At 41.7% G+C, this 18,787-nt stretch overlaps 1 protein-coding gene across 1 annotated transcript; it reads left to right on the top strand.

Moving 5' to 3' along the window:
- Nucleotides 1-80: 80 nt before the first annotated feature.
- Nucleotides 81-4,280, top strand: casp9 (caspase 9, apoptosis-related cysteine peptidase). Its single transcript, XM_049582009.1, has 10 exons — nucleotides 81-434; nucleotides 1,875-2,085; nucleotides 2,196-2,258; nucleotides 2,342-2,403; nucleotides 2,524-2,700; nucleotides 2,794-2,883; nucleotides 2,987-3,134; nucleotides 3,235-3,423; nucleotides 3,530-3,639; nucleotides 3,749-4,280. Exons 1-10 carry the CDS (start codon nucleotides 303-305, stop codon nucleotides 3,851-3,853), a joined length of 1,287 nt encoding a protein of 428 aa, XP_049437966.1. The 5' UTR covers nucleotides 81-302; the 3' UTR covers nucleotides 3,854-4,280.
- Nucleotides 4,281-18,787: the final 14,507 nt, after the last annotated feature.

The following is an 18,787-nucleotide window of genomic DNA, read 5'->3' as shown; positions in this document are numbered from 1 at the left end:
AGCGGTGCGCGTTGAAGAAAATCAAACGCACCTTGTTTTTTTCTCTCAGTGGACCAATCAGAGACAGCGGTGATGTAAACAAGGAAATGGCTAATGAAACCGAGCGCAGATACGAGACATGAAAAGGAAACTTGTTATATTTTTACAGTAACACGGTGTCATTTTCATTTCACAAACGAGTGGGGTCATTGTTCACATTTAAGGATACCGACTGTCTCTGTAGTTGTACCAAAAGGTGTTAATTACAGCTCTTATGATAGTTTTCTGCCTCCCCAACCGAAGTCGTTTGTATTAAATAGAGAATGGAGGAGAGCCACAAGAATATTCTTCGGCGCAACAGGACCAACCTCGTGAAAGACTTGGACCCATCAAACCTCTATGATGGCCTTCTGGAAAAAGGAGTGTTTACCCATGACATGATCGATGAGATAAAGGTAAGACAGCTGTGTAGGTCACGGCGTCAAGTGTCAGGCGAACTATTCCCATTTTCAAAATTCATATATGTTATTACTATGGTTTAAGACAGCACAAAAATATTAGTAAACGTGAGAAACTCTATCACAAATTCAAAAACTAGAGTGTTAAAAGTTTAATTTCATGTCATAGGGTGTAACATCTGGAGCTGCTCCTTAGACAATGAATCAGGGAAATGTTATAGGTGAGACAGAGAGCACCCAGAGGAATGTCCTGAGTATATGGGTACATTTTATGTTTTACAGTTGAGAACACAACACTGTGATAAAGTTAATGTGGGTGTAGACCAAATTACCATGAAGCTGTGCTAACAACTACAATCACTGGTGGACAACCTGCAATTGATATGAGGTATGAGAAATAAGAAATCAGTTTATTTCTGTTGCCATTTTCATCTGTAAATGTAACAATTACAGATATGTGGTTTAACATGGTGGTCCAACCTATCTCACATTTCTGCTGTGCTTTTTTTTTATACTGTGTTGCTCTGCTAGTGTCTTTTATAAAGCAAATTTACTGCCACAGAAGCTAGGTGATGTACTGCGGTGGATGAGGGCCAAAGCAAAATGTATTTTAGCCACCTAAAAATCCACCACAAAAAAACAAAAATCAGTATCTGTTTGAGTGTATGCAACTTTTGGAAAATGATCTCTGCTTTACCTTACACACTAACCAATTGAGGCAGCGGTAGACTCAGTTGCTCTTCCTGAGGTTTCTACCGTGTTTTTTTTCCCCGTTAAAGGGTTTTTTTGGGGAGTTTTTCCTTATCCGCTGTGAGGGTCTTAAGGACAGAGGGATGTCGTATGCTGTAAAGCCCTGTGAGGCAAATTGTGATTTGTGATATTGGGCTTTATAAATAAAATTGATTGATTGATTGATAGACCAGCAGCTCCTGTGTTCTGCTAAGTAAAATTACTGTTTTTGCCAGTAGAGTCTGGTGGCTTTAATATAATGGCTTCAATTCTTCATCCTCCTGAAAAGGCTGTCTGACAGCAAGGTAAAGTGGTAAAAAGTACTCTAAATGTAGCACGTGTTTAAACTGACTGGCTAAAAACTAATAGAATTTAGGCATCATTTGCTCAGCACTGTCAGAATTTATGTACAGGAAGCAGGGGTTTTCCACCCAGAAGTTTATGATTCGGTCTAAAAAAGAAAACAAACGTTCCGTGGGCCACAAAAGCAGTCTCCCATTCATCTCTGTGGAGCAGTTCCAGACTTTATACGTAATGACATCCTACGTTTCTCTGGTTTATGGCTTTGAGAGAGAGAAGCCCATGTTCACTAATATTCATTGAATTTTATAGGAATATGATGGCCACCTTTAATGTCTGAACACTCAGACCAACACTGTATCATTTAATGTAATGCTAGTACACACTTGTTTCTGTGTCTCTTGTCAGAGCGCTGGGACCAGACGCAACCAGGCTAGAGAGTTGGTGCGGGACTTGGAGACCCGTGGGAGTCGGGCCTTTCCGTTATTTCTGGAGTGCCTTCAGGAGACGGGTCAGCACAGTTTGGCAGAGCTTCTTCAGAATGGAGCTCCAGCAGTTAAAATACAGCCTGCAACTCCAACTCAGGTCGACCGCCCTGTTGTTCAGCCTCTCCCAATTAGTAAGTGTGTGAAAGAGTCTTTAAAAATCATTACAATAATTTGTAACTCTCTGGTCTTATAATATTAACACTTTGGTGGCTCGTATATGTGCTCTTTGTTTCTTTAATAGCCTCTCCTATGTCCAGTGTTACTGTCTATCCAATGCCAAGACCCAGCCCTACTTCCAGTCCATGTAAGCTATTTGATTTATTTGCATGCTGGTAAAAGTCTGGCAAGTTTCTTGATGCTTAACATATTTTGATGCTCATGTCACAGCACCTGAAAGTCAGGACATAAGACCAAGGCCACCAGTAAGAACTCGACGGGATAGCATCCAGGTAAGCACCGTTTATTAATCATGCACTTTACGACCAACAGAATGAGTTGCTATCCAGATTATATATTTACATGATGCCTCTTTCTCTGCTTCCCTTTTTCTCTGTAATTGTTTGTATCAGAGCTATAAAATGGACGCCAGCCCATGTGGACATTGCCTCATCATAAACAATGTAGAGTTTGATCCCGAGAGCGAGCTGAGCAGTCGCAAAGGGTCCAACATAGACTGTGAGAAGCTGGAGAAAAGATTTAAGGCTCTCAACTTTATTGTGGAAGTTAAGACAAACCTGAAACAAAAAGTAAGAGTCATTTCTTCTGCTTCTGTGTCTTAAACAGCATGTAGAACTTAAGAGCTCATGGTTGTAAAGCTAACAGTTACTTCTGCATTTCAGCAAATCAAACATCAACTGTCAGCTCTATCGAAGAAAGACCATTCACAGTATGACTGCTGTGTGGTTATCATGCTGTCCCACGGGACTGAGGTAAGCCTGTATTTGTTTTTTCCTCAGAAAACAGTTTTCTCTCTGACCTGCTCAAGTTCAGATCAGGATGACCTGTAATGTACGCTCATATTTATGTTGACAGGTGAGTCACAGCCGCTTCCCCGGTGCCGTGTATGGTGTGGACGGACAGTTTGTTCCAGTTCAGCACATCACAAACTACCTAAATGGCCAGCATTGTCCATCTCTACAGGGCAAACCCAAACTTTTCTTCATCCAGGCCTGTGGAGGAGGTAGCTGACACTGAACATACTATTGACAGACTCAAAGTAACAAAGCATGACCTATAACTTAAAGTAGTCTCATAGGGAAGCATTTGTTTTTGTCCTTGAGGTGAAAGAGACACAGGCTTCGAGGTGTCCCCTGATGAGGTTGAACCATCCACTGGTGGAGCGGATGATCAGACAGACGCCATTCCGATGTCATCCAGCAGCGACTCTCTGAGCATGTCTGACGAAGTGGACGCCAGAGCCACGCTGCCCACCCCGAGTGACATTCTGGTGTCCTACTCTACTTTTCCCGGTATGTGTGTGTGTGTTACATTCATGCATTTGTAATTTAATAACACAGAAGAGATACACTTGACTTGCTATGCATGTCTTTCTAATGCCTGATGTGACAAACACAGGTTACGTTTCGTGGAGAGACACTCAGTCGGGCTCCTGGTACGTCGAGACACTCGATCGCATCCTTGAGGAAAACGCTGCCACTGATGACTTGGTTACAATGTTAATGATGGTGAGTGTCTCTTATTTTACCAGCCAAATTATCTAGGGCTCTATTGACTCCCCTTCATTATTTAGAGCTTTTTAATTGAAACTAAGACACTGATTGTGTTTATTTTCAGGTTAACCATGAAGTCTCCCAAAACTCTGCAAAAGGGCTCTACAAGCAAATGCCTGGTTCCTTTAACTTCCTCCGCAAACTTCTCCACTTTCAAACCCAAGCGTAGCCGTCTGCGGAGTTCAGCTATAAACTACTTAATTTAACTTTCAGGGAATGTTAGTCTATTTCAATGCCATAAGGCATGACTGTAATATGTTGGGATTATGCCTCAGCAGGGGTGCAAAGTGTATGAATTTTCTAAGCTGCGGTTATACTTTTACAGACACACAATCATGTCTTACTGTACATTTTTACCATTTGTAATGACTTGCTGTGGGTTTTTTTTTTTTTTCTACATAAGCTTTTTGGGTGTAAGTGTCATCTGGGAAAGAAAATATTTATGTACTGTGAAAATGTGGTTCAGATTAGTTATTTTTTTTTAATATTCATGGTGTCTTTTTGAAGCAGCAGCTGTCAAATTTCAAGAGCAGACAATCAGCATAGCATTGAATTTGTACTCTGTAAGTTGATATAAAAGATTTTGCTCACTCTTATTTCAAGTCTCTTTTATACTCTGTTTATTTTTTTCAACAAAATGGAAATCTTGTAGAGTTATTTTATGAAAATGGCTTCGGGGGCAAGGGGACTAGATATGAGCCACATATGAGAGTTAATTGTTTCCTCTCTTTCTTCCATCCATTTTCTGTAACTGCTTATCCTCTTGAGAGTTGCCAATTAACCCGTGTGTCTGAACTTTGAAGCCAGAGAACTTGAAGAAAACCCACACTAACACAGGGGGAACATGCAGACTCTGTGGGTTCAAACCTGGATCCCTCTTGCTGTGAGACAACAGCGCCAACAGTACTGCCCCATTTCCCCCAGCATAACTAAATATGTATCAGACTCTGAGGGTGTGGACCCCCTCTGAGACAGGAAGCATTTCATATTATCCAGCTCATCTGCTGCTCATTTATACAGCTGTTTTATACAGCTGCTTAGTCCAGCTCCAGCTGGCAACGCACACTGTGCCATAATCGCTGTAATGCACAGAGATGGCCAGTGACTGAGTGAGTCAGCTGACTAGACTCTGATTACCAAACTCAGTGGATGATACTTATGACTCACTCTGTGAATCTATCATTTCCCTCTACTGCCACCAGGGGGCTCCATAAAATTAGAAATGAATCCATGTAATTTATTTCCCAGTCCCCTCAGATCAACACACAGTGTTTCAAACATACAGTGGGGTCCAGGAATCTGAGACCAGTATCCAAGACACTTCTATTTTGCATTTGTTTCAAATATAACAGTTTTATGAAAAATTGTAATATCAGCTGAGCAATTTAAGTGAAGTTGAATCTTTGAAAAAGATTTGGTAGTATTTAGTATGTCCCCCTTTTGCCTTAGTGACAGCACTTACTTCAGCTGGTATGGACTCTACAAATTCGTGCAAACCCCAATGATTCATAGAGCTTATTTTCAGCAATAAAATACCATAGGCTTTTTGATGAGGGGACCAGGGCGATGCTAACATCAGTGATGGCCTACAGAAAAACATCATCCCTGGAGCACTCTATAGCTAAAAAATAGGTGGGACTGATTAAGGAATATTTAGGATTGCACTCACCCTGGGGTGTGCAGAACACACAGACACGAGACAGGATGTAGATGTAACTGTTTCCCGTGACTGATTCATCCTTGATACAGCACAGCAGTACAGTAGACCAGTAATGGCTCGTATAGAATGCAGGTGTGCACAAACGAGTTAACTGGGCTTTTCTGATAATGAATACAAAGCTTACCAGTAATTGCACTCTGAGTTATGATACTGCTACAGTTACTAACAGGGGAGAACTTCAAGCAATAATACTAAAACTAATGATCCTATTAACACAGATGCTACTATCAATAGCAATAGCATGCTAACACTCATAACACTCATATCAATGCCCAAAGTATCAGCATCACAGACCTGCCACTGGGCACAGATTTGGTCCCACCCACTGTTGACTCCATGGCTACGGCCTTGCACAATATAATGTAAATAGTGTTTGTGGTTTGATTTATAATGTTTTTATTTTATTTAGATTTATTTATGTAGCAGTAATAACACAGAAATGGCAGGTAAACTAGAATAAAGTAAGTAAGTAAAATAAGTAAATGAACAAATATGAAATAAATGAATAAAAATATCCATCTCTCTGTGTAAATGACACATACGCGCATATACATCGTCCTCCTATTTTTTTTAATCGCTGTTTATAATTCTTGATAGACATTGCTGCTACTTATTTGTTTTTATGGACTTTTCTGTCATCACATTATTGCAATTATATATTTGTATCCTTCGAGCCCATTGAATGTGAATTCAGGACATTGCTATAAAAGACCTTAATGCTCAGTCAATTTTCTCTGCATAAAGAATGGTTGGTGATGATGTTAAGGGTGATTGTGGTTTGAGTTATAATTTATTTTTTTTATCTTATGTTATTTATGTAGCAGTAATTACACAGAAATGGCAGTTAAACTAGAATAAAAGAGAGAGAAATGCTACTCGGTGAAAGTAGCCTTTAAATAAAAAAAAGATAAATGAACAAATATGAAATGAATGAATAAAAATATCCATCTTTCTGTGTAAGTGACACCAAAGCGCGTACATCATCAAATGTCATGGAAACAGAACGATGACCCGGCCGAGGTCACGTATATAAGGCTTCCAGACCATCCTGATCTCTCACTTTGCACTTGACTTTGGACCCGAGCCAAACTGTGGAAAGATAACTGTGAGTTTTGAGAAAGAAAGCAAACTTTTGGAAAACACATTTCAAACCCTTTGGATTATTCAACTTCGTGGGAAAGCGACGAGCCCGAAAATGGCCCCCAGCAGACCACCGACCCCGGAGGAGGAGGAGGACTTGCGTGAGCCGGACACCGACCGCGCAGGTAAGACAACGTTTACATTTATTTTAGCATCTTATTTGTTGATCCGATCTCTTAAATCGTTAAAAGTGTTATCAGTGTAGAAATTGCGCAACTTTTTGAGATTATAGGCGGATAGTTCACACCGTGTTATTAGGTCTGGTAGAAAACTCCGATTTTATTAAAACAGACACTAATTCACGGTTTCCGGTGTTAATTGATATTTTGATGGACAGAATGTGTTAAATGTACCGGGACAGGTGCGGAATGTGTTAACAATTCATATAGTAATTTGAAAACACTGTTATTTTTGTTTGAGGGTATCAAATCGTCCAAATGTGACAATTTGTGATCCAATTTACTGAAAGAAAAATGGCGAGGGGGTCGAGTTTCAAATAATGCCAAAAATGCTTTTCGTTAGGCTATGCGCCATGGAAACGATGGCACTATTAGGAGCAGACGTCATGACGCAGGGACGCACAGGCGGAATCACACCAGGGCATGTGCGTCAGAGTTGGTTTGTTTTGGTTGCTGAAGCTGGATTTATTATATCCGGAGCTGATGCCGAAGGTCCCTTTAGTGTCATATTGAATACACATATTTTTAACATTTAATATTGACATTGCTCGTTAATATGGTATTTTGTTTTCGAGGGACAAGAGAGCGATTTGTTAATGAACTGCGTGTTATGTGTCTGCTACAGGCTGTAATGTGCAAACTGAATAACAGGCCTATACTAGTTCGGTCTGCAAAGAATTTAATGTGGTATTTTTGGAATAATGCAGCATGGTTCAATGGTCATAAAGACACATCCAGTGCAACGCATATTAAACGCACCTCCAGAGAATTGTAACCAGCCAACATGTTGTGGCTTTGCAGACCTGCTGTCTATTTTTTGTAAGCTGAAACAATTTCCCTTGGTGGAAAGTAAGCTTTTATTTACTTTGCTTTCACAGATATGAAACAACATTTTAAGTCTTGTGTGTGATTTATCCTGGCTTCATATGAGTAGAGGAAATCTCCGCTTGTCGCTGGGCTAATTTATATCATGCAAAATGCCATAGGCGTGTGCTAATAACGTTAGCATGTTATATATGTTGGAAAACATGTTGAGTGTGAGACAGTTGTTTTGTCGGTGAACCTTATGAGTTGTCATTGAACTGAATTTTGTAACGTTACCTTTGTTAAATGTTGCTGCTGTCCTTGACACATGACCTAGAGGAAATCTCCGCTTGTTGCTAGGCTAATTTATACAATGTAAAATGCCATAGGCTTGTGCTAATAATGTTAGCATGTTATATATATTGGAAAACATGTTTAGTGTGAGACAGTTGTCGGTGAACCTTATGAGTTGTAATTGAACTGAATTTTGTAACGTTACCTTTGTTAAATGTTGCTGCTGTCCCTGGCTTCATATGAGTAGAGGAAATCTCCGCTTGTTGCTAGGCTAATTTATACAATGTAAAATGCCATAGCCTGCGCTAATAATGTTAGCATGTTATATTGGTTTAGAAAACGTTTAGTATGAGACAGTTGTTTTGTCGGTCAACGTATGAGTTATAATGGAACTTAATTTTGTAACATTACCTTTGTTAGATGTTGCTGTTGTCCCTGGCTTCATATAGGCTAAGAAAAGGAAATCTCCGCTAATCGCTAGGCTAATCTAACGTTATACAATGTAAAATGCCATAGGCTCATGCTAAAAACATTAGCATGTTGTATTTGTGGGGAAAATGTGTCCAGCAAAAGACAAATGCTTTGTTTGTGAATGCTGCGAATTATAGTGAAGCTGATTTGTGAAATTGTGTTTGAAATGGTCGCTATTAAGTCTAATGTGTATTTTAGGTGTATTTTAAATCAACTAAACTTTACAGCACTTTACATAAAAACACTGCTTAATAGTGCTGTAAAGTGCTGTAAAGTTTAGTTGATTTACAGCACTTTACATAAAAACACTGCTTAATAGTGTTTTGGAGGTGTAACAGCAGAGTGACACAGACACCAGCACAAGTATAAATGCTCACAATGGTGTAGGCCGTGTGTGTAGGCTACAGCGTAGGGTCTGACGCACACATACAATTCCCCCTTTAGAGTCTTTACAGTTTGGTGCAAAACAAATGCCTTTACTCAGTGCTGCATCTCATAAGTCAATTAACCCACTGACAGATTAATGACATTGTTTCTGGAGCTTAGCATTATGCCATATTATGCTGCATTGATTGATTGATTGCCTCATTCCTTTGCTCTACAAACTAAGAGGCTGAATTGCACAAGATTTGATATTACTTTTGGCGTAGCACCTTGTGTGTTGGTGGCTTTGTTACAAGTGTAGTGCAGTTGTAGTTAGTATAGGGACGCTGTAGTGTTTTTCAATTAAAATTTTGATTATTGCTAGATTAATCCCAAATATATAATGAGAGATTCAATGAGAAATCCTTATAATTTGAATATCTTTTCTCCTCAGGTGGTGCTAACAACGTCATCGAGCGTCCCGCAGAGGATGGCCTCCCTGATTTCATCAGGATCCTCGACAATCTCCCCATCTACAGCTCCTCTGGTGAGGAAGAGGTAAGTGAGGAGGAGTTGGGTGTCGAGGACGATTGTGAGGTTGAGATAGGTGACATCCCCTTTCCCGACTTTGATGATGAGGACGAGTCTGAGGATGAGGAGGATGGTTTGGACTGGTTGGACCCGGAGAGTGAAGATTCTGGGTACGAGTCCATCACCGAGGAACAGGAGGATGATGAGGACGAAGAAGATGGAGAAGATGAAGAGGCTGAAGAGGACCATGGTGGTGATGACATCAGACCTCGCCCCCCTCTTGTCCAGCGGCTCCCATCTCCAAGTTTTTGGCAGGGATCGCGTCCTTTTGGTGTTCCTCCCCCTGAGCCTCCTGTGCAGCAAGTGGAACGTCCTGAAGATCTGCCCCCAGTCTCTCCTAGGTCTGAAGACTCTACTTCCCCAGCCTTCAGCCTCAGCCCCTCCACCAAGAGAAGCAGGGAAGAGAGCAGCACAGGTCAGGTAAGTATGAAGAGGCAGAGGGTGACTTTTGAGGACAGTGAGGAGGACCCAAGACCCTCCACTTCAGGCCTCAGCTCTTTCACTATAACACGCAGAAAAGAAGGTGACACAGGTCAGGTAAGTTTGAAGAGGCAGAGGAAGTCCTGTGATGACCGCCAGGAAGAGCCAAGACCCTCCACTTCAGGCCTCAGCTCTTTCACTATGACACGCAGGAAAGAAGGTGACACAGGTCAGGTAAGTTTGAAGAGGCAGAGGAAGTCCTGTGATGACCGCCAGGAAGAGCCAAGACCCTCCACTTCAGGCCTCAGCTCCTCCACCAAGAGATGCAGGGAAGAGGGTGATACAGGTCAGGTAAGTAGGAAGAGGCAGAGAGTGACTTTTGAGGACAGTGAGGAGGACCCAAGACCCTCCACTTCAGGCCTCAGCTCTTTCACTATGACACGCAGGAAAGAAGGTGACACAGGTCAGGTAAGTTTGAAGAGGCAGAGGAAGTCCTGTGATGACCGCCAGGAAGAGCCAAGACCCTCCACTTCAGGCCTCAGCTCCTCCACCAAGAGATGCAGGGAAGAGGGTGATACAGGTCAGGTAAGTAGGAAGAGGCAGAGAGTGACTTTTGAGGACAGTGAGGAGGACCCAAGACCCTCCACTTCAGGCCTCAGCTCTTTCACTATGACACGCAGGAAAGAAGTTGACACAGGTCAGGTAAGTTTGAAGAGGCAGAGGAAGTCCTGTGATGACCGCCAGGAAGAGCCAAGACCCTCCACTTCAGGCCTCAGCTCCTCCACACGCAGAAGCGGAGAAGGGGGCCACGGGCACTCGGCACCCTCCACTTCAGGCCCCAGCTCCTCCACCATGAGACGCAGGGAAGAGAGCAACACAGTGTGGGTAAGTTTGAAGAGTCAGAGGAAGTCCTGTGATGACCGCCAGGAAGAGCCAAGATCCTCCATTTCAGGCCTCAGCTCCTCCACACACAGAAGCAGAGAAGGGGACCACAGGCACTCGGCACCGTCCTCTTCAGGCCCCAGCTCCTCCACACACAGAAGCGGAGAAGGGGACCACAGGCACTCGGCAACCTCCACTTCAGGCCCCAGCTCCCCCACTGCCAGAAGATATTGGCCCGATGACAGCAACTCAGATGAAGACTGACGACCCTGGCAAGGCTAACACAGCCCTTGGTAGCGTCATGCACCAGGGCTTTTTTATTGATGTTTTACTTTGTATAATAGTTGATGATGCTAAATGTATTTACCAGTGATTGGGAAACCTTGGTGTCCAGCAGGACTGATAAAGCCACAGGCAGTCTTCACGTCTGGCGAGGCTAACACAGCCCTTGGTAGCGTCTTGCACCAGGGCTTTTTTGTTTACATTTTACATTTAAATATATATGCACTTACGGTGAGTTAAGTGTTAATCCATGTTTTACGGTTATGTATTATCGGAGGAAGCTGCAGTCCACCGTCCAAGCATTGACCTCCAACTACCCAATTTCATGCTCGGATTCTGAGTTTTATTGCCGTGGTGAAGGCCAGGGATGAGATGGTGCAACACGCCAAAACGCCTTTTTCAAGATGCTGCCATCCAGTGATGTTATCCTGTGTTGTTATACAGAACTGAAGGTCTTGGGAGTATGCCTTGACCAGCCTTGAGATGCTGTCTGGCACCTGACAGAAGTCAAATGCTGCCCACAGCACCTCATGAGGCATGGACCCAAAGGCATTTGCAAGGTCAAGGAATACCACATGGATTTTTTTCTTTTACCTCTTGGCAGCATGGATCTGGTGCCAGATGACATTAGCATGCTCCAGACAGCCTGCGAAGCCATGGATTACTGCCTTCTGTACAGTTGATACAATGAGACTGCTACTCAGCAAGAACGCAGAGAGCCTTTGGACAACAATGCCAAAGATCTTCCCCTCCACATTCAGAAGGCTGATCTGGTAAAACTGACTTATGGTTGAGGAGTTTTCTTCCATGGGGATAAGTATTCCCCCTGCTTTTTGCCATGCCATAGGCACAACTCCCTTTACCCACACCACTCTCACCACTTTCCAGAGGTGTTTCAGGATGCCAGGGGTGTTCTTGCACAGTTTGTATGGGACACCATTGGGCCCCGGGACTGATGCTGCTCTTGCCCTTTTAACTGTATTAACCACCTTGCTCCATGTAGGGGATCTTGTCTCCAGCTGTTGCTTGGGCAGATGGATTGGTGGCATGTCATTAGGCACTGAGATTGGTTTATGCCTCTGTTTGTCCGAGTGGGTGTTCCTCAGGTGCCCTACCAGTTCTCTTATTGGTACCCAAAAGGCCAAAACACACCGGCGCCGTACGACGCGCGTCAAAACAGCCGCCCCCATTATCTTCTACTTACAAACCCACACCGGCGGTGGCTCGACGCATGTCAACGTGCCGTGCTGCAGCACTTTACGCTATTGTCCTATTTTTCCAGCGTCGCCGCCCTTGAAAAAGCCCTATTTTGTACTTCCCAGCTCCTGCGGACTGGAGTGTGCAATAGAAATCTGTATTGGTCCCTGTAAAAACCACCCAGTGCCCATTCCTTCTTCTTGTTCATCTTTCTCAGCCACTCTGCCCTTTTGGTTTTGCCATTTGCAGCCTATTGCGTATGGCAAGGCTTGCACCAGGGCTATTTTATTTACATTTTACATTTTCATATTCATGCACTAGTGGTAAGTTAACAGTTAATACACGTTATACTGTTAGGTACTTTTCTTCATACCTGACAAAGGTAAGTACTAATTGACAACGTAGCATAGTACAGAGGTGATGCCTCGCTGCAGCAGTCACAGGTTCGACTCCAGTTCGCAACCATTTGCTGCATGTCATCCTCCGCTCTCTCTCACTCCTCCATTTCACTCTCTCTTGTCAATTAAAGGCAAAAGCCCCAAAAAATAATCTTAAAAAAAAAAAAAGAAAAAAAAGTCTCATAACAATATCAGAATGTTTATTTTGCTCACTCTGTTGCACTGTTACGTGTTTTCAGTTAGGTGTAGGTGGCTGTAATAAACAGAGGTTAGCATAATTACTAACATAAAGAAAAGTCTCCAAGTCTCTTTTACTTAGGTATTGATAGGTGTAACAGACCCCCCCCACACACAGAAGAAGCAGCAACGTGGAAGACGAAGACAGGACCAGATGAGAAGGACAGATGATGACAGGACCAGATGGAGAGCAATGGGCGCCTTTGATTCATTGAGCTATGTAAGTAATCCTCTCACTAAGACTACAAAGTACCAGTAGTGACATAAAGTGGTGCTAAGGTAATGTTATCTTAAGTGATTTTTTTCTAATTACAGGAGCCTTCTTGAATATTATTCCATTGTTTATAATATCATTCTATGTATAGTTGAGTTCAAAAGTATTCATTACTTGTGTTTCTGTGTCATAGGACAGGACTCCTGAGGTTTTGGCACTCCTGGGGCAATTGAGACTGGACATCAATCACCCCAGGGAGACCCAACACCACAGCAGACCACTGAACCACTCAAGCACTCGAGTGAGTCCAGGACATCCCTGCCCCTCCACCTGGACCCAGGACACCAACCTCTTCACCCACCAGACACAATAATGAGGAGCGCCCCGTCCCTGCCAGCCCAGAGGACGCTGTTTGTGTCTGCTTCTTCTGTGCTGGTGGATTCGTGACACTCCTCACACACGCCAACAAACACACACACAGGAAGCTGCCAGCGCCTTTTTGCATCTGTACGCAGTATGTTTGTGTATGTTGTATGTTTATTTCCTGCATTGTATGCCACAATGTAATTAAACAGAGAGAAGGTAATTATTACTAACAGAAATTCTCTAAAAGTCTCTAAGTCTCTTTTACATAGGTAATGAGAGGTCTAACAGACCCCCCCCCCCCCCAACAGAGGAAGCAGCAACATGGCAGACAGGACCAGATGAGAAGGACAAATGACTACAGGGCCAGATGAGAAGGATGGATGACTAATTGACCAGATGGGAAGGACTTTTGACTACAGGACCAGATAGAGAGCAATGGGTGCCTTTGATACAGTGAGCTATGTAAGTAATCCCTTCACTAAGACTACAAAGTACCAGTAATGACATAGAGTGGTGCTTACATAACGTTAACTTTGCATTTGTAAATTATTCTTATTACTGGAACCTTCTTGAAAACTGTTTAATTGTTTATGATATCATTCCATGTATAGCTGAGTTCAAAAGTATTAATCCTCTGAGGTTTTGGCACTCCTGGGGCAATTGAGAGTGAATGTCAATCATCCCAGGAAGACCCAACACCACAGCAGATCACTAAACCACTGTCAGCGTGGATGCTGTATGTTTAGTTCCTGACTTGTACGCTACTTAATTGATTAAGTAAATGATTGTCTTCGGCACTCGGCCTGTGGCCTCGTGCCTATGACCAAATCACAGCCGTGACAATATCACAGTACAACATCACTCCCTCTCATGTGATATTGCTTTTATACAACAGTTCAACAGTTAAATAAGCAAGGCTGATTAAGTGTTAAATGTTGAAAAATGAGGACAAAATAGATAATTTAAGCATTTTATTTGTCTTTCACCAACAAAAATATTTCCCTCAGGACTCCGCTGTCACCGTTGCTATGTAACGCAGACATGGTGCGCCAGGCACTTACTCTTTATACACATTTATCTGCACGTTTCCGTTAATTGTGCAGCTGGTGAAATAAGTCTCTGGTGACTGCATGGTGGACTGTCGCTTCACAGGCACATCCGACTCTGCCTTCTGATCTGACAGTATGTTGCTTTTCTCCAAGTCATTGAACTCCACTGATGAAACACTGACAAACCTGGATGTGTGCTCAGATGGATTCAGCTTCTCCTCTCCCTCATCTTCCTCTGATGACCATTCATAGTTCAATTCAAAACTTATTTTAGGAAATAAATCCATATTTTTGGCTGTTTGACAGTGGATGAATTAATTAGCCTACAACGCAACTGCTGACCCAACTGACACTGTCAGTTTTGATTTGATTGTTGATTGCAATCAGCTGTGAGGCGGAGTGATACATACACAGTGAAATAACAGTGATGTTGTACTCCAGTATCATCACGGTTTTACTGTCTCTCGACCAGATTGCAGGGCCGGAACTAACTGTTGTATAAAATGCAATAAATACCAGACAAACTTTTAAAGGTATTTCTTTATTTTCTAAACAATATCAGAATATTTCATTTTTATTCAGACATGGACAGTTTATAACATCTTTTAGATAAAATAAATATTGTGCAGGTTATGATTCAGTGTGTTTGACTACACCGGACTTAAAGGCAGTTACTGTCACAAGGGTAACTTTTAACTACGTGGTTTTAAATAATTTGGTAAATTTACACTAAGTTTTATATCTAATAATATTACATGTTGATAGAAATTAAATCTGGAATGCTTTGGATGACCTCCATGCATTTACCACATAATTCTTCCCAATTTAATTCACACTCAATCTGATTCTGATACATTTTTCTAACTACTGGATAACTATTCTGTTATTACAGGGTACATTATGAGCATTACTGAGCAACAACGCTGCAGGTTTGGGGGAAGATGAGTGTTGCAGCATTTTATAAACTTGACCTTATTCATCTCAAAATGATCATATAACACTTTACAACACTGGAAGGGTACAGATGATAACAACATGAGGATCTGCAAATTACGTAGTTTGTAAATAACTGTGGGTTACATTTGTGTTTTTGCTTTGGAACAAACAAACAAAAAGAAATTATTAATTAATTTAATCAAATATAAGGATACTATTCCTTAAATATATAAACAGAGAGGATGTTCTAAAACTAAACCTAACCTGGAGGGGGTATGATATGTTCTGTGAAATATATTAAATTGGATTTGCCTATGTTTTGGGGAGATTAATACAGCCTGTGCCTGTTCCAATAGTTGATGCCAGTGCTCCTCATTAAAAACAGAACCTAGATCTTTTCCCCATTTTCCTTATGTGGATATTTTATCATAGCCAGGTAAGTTGTCGTTCATGATGCCATATATGTGAGATGTTAGTCCTTTGGTTGTAGTACATGCCCTCTTTTGCACCTTCTGATCGGATGGTTTTGGTAATCCATGGTTTCCGGTTGTGGAATGGTTTAAATGTCACATCCTGACCTCAACTAGACGGCTGCATGGTCTCTCCTCCAGAACACCGGCAGCTGCATCTGAATGGTGTCTAGCAGTGATCCACATCACTGTATATGTGTGTACAACAGTGCGTATATTGTAAAGTAGCCCTGCTTACAGTACGGGGTACACAAGTGTACAGGTTTATGTGGATTTACACAGAGTGATGTTCACTGTTGTTATGGAGTACAGGAAGGAGAGAGGCAGTTTTTAGAAGATGATGGATCTGATGTCAAACTCAAACAAGTGATGTGTATGTCACTCCCTCCTCCTCTGCAGCACACCTCCATCTAACTATAATGGAGTGAGGACAGTCATCAGTGTCCTGACTGGCTCTTCCTCCAACAAACACCAGCCATAAACTTTTCTTAAATTAAGATCCAGGACTAACAACCTAAGAATTAGACTTTACCTGGAAAGTAGAATTAAAATATGTTGTCATGCTATGAAAGGTAACCCTCCACTGGCATCCACAATGATGGTGATCAAATGTAATCATAATCAAAACAAGACTAGACTAATTGCCATTATTATTACTACTGGTTCTGGTATTACAGGGTACTGCAGTTCTGCATGTAGTTTGTGCAAGTAGTGTTGCCGTAGCCCAACAGAAGCTGTCGTTCAACTGCTGTGGGTACAATCAATGTCAAACACTGCTGTTGGAGCTATAATGTAGTTTTTGTTTGTTTATTTTATCCTTATCTAAATACAAGGTAAATATAAATATACACATGCAGTTCTGAATCTGAACACAGGGTGGAGCACTCATTTGTGAAGTGCATATAGGCAAGTTCCAGGTGGTGGGAATCAGGTGTGTGGACCGGGAAGCAAATAGTTTTCATAGTTGAAATGGTAGTAATTTCAAGAGGACTCACTAAACCTGATGTCAACCATGTCTAATGTAAACAATTTCCACACATGATGGTTAAGTATATTAAAATCACATACATTTGGCTCTGTGAAAAAGTTCATTTATTATGAATGAAACGCAATATAGTGTCATAGATAATCATTAATTTAAAGCAAAGTTTCAAATAGGTGATAAAGACAGATTTTATCACCTTTTCAAACATTTTCCATCTTCTTATGTTGTTCTTCACAATGTTTCTCCATACACAAAAGAGTTAATATAGACAATGTGGCCAAGTCACTCCGACACCTCAGTTGGCGACCTCTGACCTCAGCGTAAGGCTGGTGATTTTCTATATTCTCCATATTGTTAACAAATCCTTTCAATAGACCAACAACAATGAAGTTCTGTGCCACATAGAAATAACATCTAGCTTTGGAGACTGTGTCAATACTTTAAATTCACTGTTACTTTTTGTCTTTTCATGGCATTTGTCAACAATACGAAAATATAGAAAATCATTAGCCTTACTTTTCATCTGTACAACAACCATCAGCTGAACTGTCACAAATCTTTCAAACCTCAAACTTGACTGACTTTAACTGGTACACACATGCTTAAAGAAGTCTTTTCATAAAACTAGACTGTCTCTGCTGAAGAAAGACACAAATACTTTTGAAAATTGGTGCTACATGATTAGAGAAAACAGTCAAAGGAGCTATGGCATTTACTCAAGAGGTAGAAAACCCAAAATTGCCAAAATGCTCTGCGCCGCACTGGACAAATAAACGCTCCTGCTGATTGGTGATGTAATGTGAGCTTGGCCGTTTTGACACAGGAAACAATTTGGAGGTCTGACTGGCTAATCATAACGTTGGATCGGGCCGGCTCAGACCAGTGTCTGACAACAACACAGCTGCGCTCCATTGACCGTAATACAATCGTTGCAGATTTCCTTCATTTTCAGGCTGGTTTTGTGGATTTGGAGCTAAATGTTGTGCCTGGGGCACATCATGTATTAATGATACTCATTAGTACCTGGAGAGGTTGAAAGATTCTTCCCTGTTCCAAAACCAAAATCAAACCCTGAAAAGTGTAGGGTTAGCTAGCTAGCTACTGAAGATATAGCCTACTGTATGTATACACATGCCGCTTTTGCTTTTTAATGATTATAACAGTGAAAAAAAGACCGACCCTGCTGTGAAGGGAAGCAGGGAAACTTTACTGATATTCAACCAGCTGTGTGTCATTACATTGTGTGCAGATGAACATGGTTTGACTTCCCCAGAGGTCCCTGCCCGTCTTGCAGCGGAGGTCTGGGTGCTGGCAGCGGCACAGAGGCGAAGCTAAACACCGTTTATCTGCACACACTGCGATGCCACACAGCTGGTTCAATATCAGCAAAGTTTCCCTTTATATTTATTGTCTTCTGTGGCGATCAGCAGTGATGTGGTGGTTCACTTTTAAACTGTGATCTGTAGCCTATAGTTCGGCTTTAGCTTCTAACTGGCTGTCTTTTTAACCTGTTTTTGCTGCCAAGTCAGTTTGATATCCTGGATATATCCTTCAAACACATGCTGTAGACCCCTCTGTCTGCTTCTCTCCGGAGTCACTGTTTCATTTTTCCAAATATATGATAATATTTCTTCAGGGAGTGCAGTTAGTTACCAGACCATCGCAAAGGGGTGGAGGTTAGCTAAAGGTCAACTACAGGTAAAGGCTAAGCTAAAATATGTTGAAAACATCTGAACTGGGAAATATGCAACACAGTAACAGAAACTTGATTCATCTTGTCAGCAATGCTTATTTTTACCATTTGATCTCATTTCAGCCTCTGTTTCTGCAATACAGGAAGCAGTATGGCACCTGCTTCTTGTTCACAAATTTTCGTGTTACAGCCAATAGTGAACAACATTTATTTCACTTTAGCCGTGTAACAAAAATCCAGCAGCGTCTAGAGTTCTTATAAAACATTTACATAAATAAAACTAAATATCATAATTAATACTGAACCTTTGATCTGTTGATGATAGCTACATGTGACTGACTTGTGAATGCTGATAGCTGCCTGGAAAACACAGGATTATCCAGGATCACTCATGGCAAGTTTAGTGAATAAC

This window comes from Epinephelus fuscoguttatus, linkage group LG7, assembly GCF_011397635.1.
Source record: "Epinephelus fuscoguttatus linkage group LG7, E.fuscoguttatus.final_Chr_v1".
Lineage (NCBI taxonomy): Eukaryota > Metazoa > Chordata > Actinopteri > Perciformes > Serranidae > Epinephelus > Epinephelus fuscoguttatus.
Note: the sequence above shows the minus strand (reverse complement) of the source record. Positions and strands in the feature narration are given on the sequence as shown.

Coding starts and splice junctions, on each gene's coding strand:
- casp9 (XM_049582009.1), top strand. CDS start 303: ATGGAGGAGAGCCACAAGAATATTCTTCGGCGCAACAGGACCAACCTC. Junction 435..1,874: donor ACATGATCGATGAGATAAAG/GTAAGACAGCTG, acceptor GTCTCTTGTCAG/AGCGCTGGGACCAGACGCAA. Junction 2,884..2,986: donor TGCTGTCCCACGGGACTGAG/GTAAGCCTGTAT, acceptor TTATGTTGACAG/GTGAGTCACAGCCGCTTCCC.